Raw genomic sequence first — 6000 nt, 5'->3', positions numbered from 1 at the left:
CAGATAACATGTCACCCAAAATATATTTTATAAACAATATGTTTAACACAATTTCCGATAACTATAAAAAAAACACGGCAAAACACATTGACCGGAAACAAAGAATCCGACACAATTTTCCGGACATAAATGCCCCCACTGGAAAGCCTATCGGCTTAATAAATTAGATAAGGCTCATATTATGTATATGCCATTTGTGAATAAAAATTATACCATTTTTACCCTTTCAATTACATAAAAAATAGGCTGAAAACGAAAAACTGGAAGGTATTTCAGCATTAAAGGGAGAAAATTTTGTAATAACAAATTTAACCGATCCCTATTGTGGAGACCCACAGACAGTAATTGCCGTCTTATAAATCATTTTATCCGGTATTGGCTTATCACTTCCATAACTGGCTCCAGAATTTCATTGTGGGGCTTAACAGGCATGGCAATGAGTACTGCAACTACGAAGAGCAACTTCGTAAAATTTTCACATTTACACTCTCGTGTGTTACCAATCGCTTCTCCCTCTTCTTCATTGGCATTCACAAGACGCTTGGCTTGCTTAGGCAGGGCCAGGGCTTGGTCTTTGTCTTTGTCACAATATAATGGTTCAGTATTATTAAAACCAAACACAAACACAGGCAGAAGGAGAAGAGATGATATATATTGCCTGGCTTCCTCTCCAAGTGCAGCTGCTGCCGTTGACAAAGGTGAAGGCATTCAAATTACAGAAATAAAAGAGCCCAATGGCAGAGTAAGCTCAAATAATACGTGCTTTCACTTTTGGCCACCATTTCGATTTCATCCAAATTGCAGCTTTTATGTCTTCAATTTGAAGGTCAAGTTATGTTTGTGTGCTATAATTTGGTGCTAGTTAACTTAAACACCTAAACTCAGCTATTTTCTGTTCAAATTTCAATTTAGTAATTGATGAAAACTATCGATTCGATGTTTAATAACATGTAAAACATTTCAAAGTCTAACATCATAAACTCGAAGTTTACAATATTTGCCAAAATTGAAATAATAGTCAATTTATGACAGCCACCCCCCCCAAAAAATATTTATTCTATAATGCTGAAATAAACCATCATATTTTGAAATAAAGTATAACACGAATTATCACATTTGAAATAAACTGGAAACATACTAAACTCATAGGTTTGGGTAGAGACTGCAAAGGTTAGATGAACTAATCTAATATTTTTTTGATTAGCAGTAGGTTTTTCAACAGCCTGTGGGTAGCTCCTTTAAGATTAGCTTCTCAAGCTGTGTACCCTCATTTTTCTCCAATTGCAATGGTTCTCTCTACCTTGTTCAGGCCATGGATTCCCTTTGTTAGCATTTTAGTTTGTCGTGTTCAGGACAATTTAAAATTGAACAGTATTAATGGTAAAACTGTTCTTCGAATTACAAAAGAAAGATCCATGACATCTAACTAAAACTAAAAATTAAAGCTGTTGACAAATTTTATAAGTATGCACACTGTACATGATTTCAAATGAGGTTTTTCTTTAAATCTAAATGTATGATTGTCTATGTTTTGTCCCAGACTCAAGCATCAGACTGTCAACAGTCAAGACTTGCAATGAGATTATCAGATTTATAGGAGGATAAGCTATCAAGCACAAATGAGCACAACTTCTTACTGGCTAAAACATATCAGTATTTGACAGTAAACAAATATTGAAAAAAAAAAGAATACAAATGGATGTTGACTGTTGGCTAAATTAGAGATTGGTAAATCTACATTAATAGGAAACAATTGAGTGAACACCAGATGATTTCATGAAGAAAATGAGTTCAGTTGCATTCAAAGCTACAATTTAAGTACACAGATTTTGCCTATATAAAACTAACTCAAAACAATCTACTTTGACTTTTCTTCAAGAAATTATTAACATGCAGTCACTGTTGCAATGACTTGAATTGAATAATGGCTTCTACAACATAAATGTGACTTCCACCAAAAGTTATTTATTTTTATGTTGCAGATCTGGTTTGGATTTTGATTTATGAATCTAACAAAATATTTTTTAAGGTTGAGTTCACTTTGGGTTTTTCTGTACAAAAAATGTAAAAAAAAATAAAAAAATATATAAAACATAAATGATAAATATTATAAAATATTCATTGTTCAAACTTCAAGTTCAATATTAAAATAATAATATCAAGCTCATCAATTAGTTTTCAACATCATATGGATTAGGGTCAGTGGCGCAAATTTAAAAAAAGCCTATTTAAAAAAATGTATTTGTTAAAATGTCCCCTCTTTGAGGGAGACTTATTCTACCTGGTGGCACAAGTGGTGGCATGGCAGAGTGACATTTCCTTGCTGCCTTAGCATCTCAGGAATGTCCTTGTTTCTGGATATTGCAATTTTTAGAGGGAGTGCATCCTAGTGCAGCATTGCAAAATTGAGTCGTGGGTTTTTAATTTGACTTGCCACTCTTGAGAGTCATTTGCATATTTTTTGTTCACTCACATGTCTCTCACTTATAGAAGAGTTTCTATGTGAAGTTCAACATGATTCATAGGTTCTTGTCTATATAATGGACAATTTTTATTCACATGAGATGGATAGAAACATGCAAAACAATAGCTAGGAAGATCCATGTGCAATACCATTTTGTATGAGGAGATCCACTAGAAGATTGTTGAATTTGTGAAAGAAGCTACCTCAAAATGTCCATTTCAATGCCAACTCTAGTATTTGGACACCTTGAATGTGTGCTTCTCTCATCATTGAGGAGAAGCAAACTAAAAAGCCTAAATCTGGCAATCTATAGAAGTCTATCTAGTTAGACTCTTGGTTAAGAAAATTCTAGACTAACTTCTTCATACCAAGGTTCCACATTGGAAATTGCACCATCATCCACACTTAATTTCATAATATATCTTGTGCTCTCTTTCCTTGTTTAGGAAAGCATGGATATAACATCTACCAAGGCCTGAAGAAGATTCCACTTTTCAGACCCTGGGCACCCATTATCAGCATAACACTTATAAAAGGTACTTTTCTAAAGGTATCCTTTCTAAGAAATTAAGGATAAAATCCCAGTTCTTTAGTTGCTTTGTAGTTTTTTATCTTTTCATCATCTTACAAATTAATGTCTGGATGCTCTAGTTGGGTTGAGCTAATTGATTCAACTATGAGGTATGTTTTTGACTACCAATTACAAATTTTGATTTAAACAAACACTTGATAGACAAGAGTGCTTGTCCAACTTGCAGTTCCATTTACAACTATAGGTGGAACTATCACTTTTTGGCTTTTGTAGGAGTACTAGGTGGAGTTTGTACATGTATTTTCCATTACATTTAATTATCAGCTGTTTAAAAAATTGTTGCTTTTGACATGGTGGCCTTGGATAGCGTTGGTAATGAAGGGCCATGCCTTGCAATACATCTCTAGAAAGCCATTGAATCCTAGCTGGTTGAAAGACCTTATCAAGTTATGACAATTTCTAATAATTTAGAGCCTAAAAGAGGGTTTAAATCAAAGAATGCAATTCCTCCTACTAGAAGCCTATAAAATTGCCTTTTCTTGGCTTTAGTGTCTGCCATAATGGTTTTATTAATTGAAGGCAATCAATTACAAACTTAACACTCTGATTCCATGCTTGAATTGGCTTGAGGAGATGGACACAAGAATTGCTTGTGCCACATAGAACATGTTTCTAAGGTAGGAAGGACTTAATTTTATAGATTTTGTTCTCAATAAGTTTTGAGGACAAAAATCATAGCTACAATACAATAGTATTGGAAAAAGCTGAATGGGTGATTTTGGAAGTTATATAGTGACAAATTATTATAGACAATTACTTTAGCAGACATGATGAGTACCTACCAAAATTTTTGCCTGGTGAATAACTCACCAAAAAACTCACATGGTTTTTTTGGCAAGTACTCATTGAGTTCTTGGCGACTGTTTTTTCCAAAAGCTTGACGAGTCTATGCCATTAACTTGGTGAGTCCTTGTACTAAATAAAAGAAAAATTATTTTTGTTAAACATTTTTTATAAACAAAATTGTGCCAAATACCCAATATCTCCCATAAGTTATTGGGATCTCTTCTCATACAAGAAATTTGATTACAATGTGTTTGGGAGTGGAGAGCAGAATCAACAACCTAGACAATTATCTTTATCACTATCTAATATTATTGATCAATGATGAAGTATCATACTTGTAACAAACTAACCTTCCACGAAAGAAATTCTAAGGTAATATTATACAACTTGCATAAAGAAATGCTAACTATTGCATGGACATTTTTTTTTAAAACATTCGTACTTTTCCAATTAATGAACCAACAAGAAAGAATTATGCATCAACTAAAGAGTATTATGAAACAAAGAACTTATTCTTTTTCTCTAACATAAACAAAATGCAATAATTAAGAAGGAAAAGTTTAGAGTTTATAGAAGTTTGCTTTCCCATTTGGACTTATTTACAAGTCTTGGCTTATTTTGCATGAGGGAGAGCATCATCAAGGTGCTTTTCCTCCAATCACAGACCTAGCGGTCCCTCGCACACCTTCCTTACGGAAGTGGCCCTACCCTTCACGAGGGTGCAAACACAGGGCTAGGTCTAATTGCCATTTGAGCCTAATGTTTCTAGAACCTACACTACTCTAATTGATCACACACTATAGGTTACTCCTAACTTGCATGACCCTATGACTAGATAGTGTATCTGGTTCAAGTGAATTGATAGGTGCATGTAGAACCCTAGGCCACCTTGGCCAAAGGTTTTGTATAATTTGCAAAGCATGATGAACGTGAAGTCATTGTTCACCACCCACTCGACTTGTTACTTAAGACACTCAAGTTTCTAGTTGACTTGATATGGTAGACTTAACCACTACAACATGCTAACACTGCATTCTGTTTACTGCTTAAGGTTGGTTGCAAAAGATTGAATTTAGATGAAGTGTTGGCATTGTGTTGTCATTGATGTCAACCGGTATAGCTTGTCACCGGTAAGAAGAGGATGTCAACCGACATTGTGGTCATTGGAGTCATCGGTACACAAGTTAGTGTTGGTGACATAAGTTGGGATGTTGACCGGTGAATAGGCATTGGAGACAGTTGGCATTATGGCAATGCCAACCGTTGAGTGATGTGTTAGCAGTGTATGGTTGCCAACCGGCAAGCATGTGATCGGTAAGAAAGCAAGGTTGAGAAAATGAAGAAAGTGCAGGCAACCGGTAAGCAGTTGGATGTCATACAACAGAACTCCCATCGGATGAAGATGTCATCACAGGATGAAGATATGACTGACAAAGTTTGGGCTGCTGCAAGTTAGTGAGGTAGACAAAGGGGATATCTACCGGGTTATGTGCCTGATTGAAGATGTATCTGCTCAATGCCAGCTAAGTCATATCAGTGCTATACTGGAAGCAGAGAAAACAATGTATTGGCAACTGGTTCCTATCAGATGGTGGTCAACAAGTGACAAAGATCCACTTCTACCGGTAAGTGGTAATACTTAGTTTATCCCACTACATGTAGGGAATGCATCATGAGTCTCTAGTATGTGAAATCAGAGTTGTGCATCAGATCAGCAAGAGTAAGCATGATGAGCTACCGGGACAGAAGAGGAAGAATAAGAAGTGATGAGTTTGCCACTTTGGCAAACCAGTTGAGATGAGGTCCGAGCTAATGAAGGAGAAGGAAAGGTTAGCGGCTGCAAACATGGAGTTACCGGAATGCTGATATCAACAAAGATCCTGTTGATGATTGATGTCTGTGTTGTCATGCCACCGGTGTGATAGAATGTGTGCATTGGAGACTGTTGACATGCTAGTGTCAACAGGTAAGTATGTCAACCGGTAAGAGACCAAAGAGGCAAAGGTGAAAGGCTCTCGCCGGATGGAGATATGTATAATGACTCACTCTGAATATATGCTAAGGTTTGGCAAGTTTATGACCAGGCTGATGTGATCCCACCGACAGAACAAGAAAAGCATGGCATGAAGGTTGACCGGTTAGTGTATAACCGACAGGC

At 36.0% G+C, this 6000-nt stretch overlaps 1 protein-coding gene across 1 annotated transcript in view; it reads left to right on the top strand.

The window, feature by feature from the left end:
• Window positions 1-267: 267 nt before the first annotated feature.
• LOC131045104 (uncharacterized) overlaps window positions 268-6000 on the top strand; it is a 153384-nt gene continuing 147651 nt past the window's right edge. Inside the window, exon 1 of the mRNA XM_059217490.1 lies at window positions 268-742. Within this exon, the coding sequence (XP_059073473.1) occupies window positions 431-742 (312 nt within the window). The 5' untranslated portion in view covers window positions 268-430. The remainder of the gene's footprint in view (window positions 743-6000) is intronic.

Source organism: Cryptomeria japonica, chromosome 3, assembly GCF_030272615.1.
Source record: "Cryptomeria japonica chromosome 3, Sugi_1.0, whole genome shotgun sequence".
In the NCBI taxonomy this organism is placed as follows: domain Eukaryota; kingdom Viridiplantae; phylum Streptophyta; class Pinopsida; order Cupressales; family Cupressaceae; genus Cryptomeria; species Cryptomeria japonica.
This window is presented reverse-complemented; position numbering and strand designations above follow the sequence as displayed.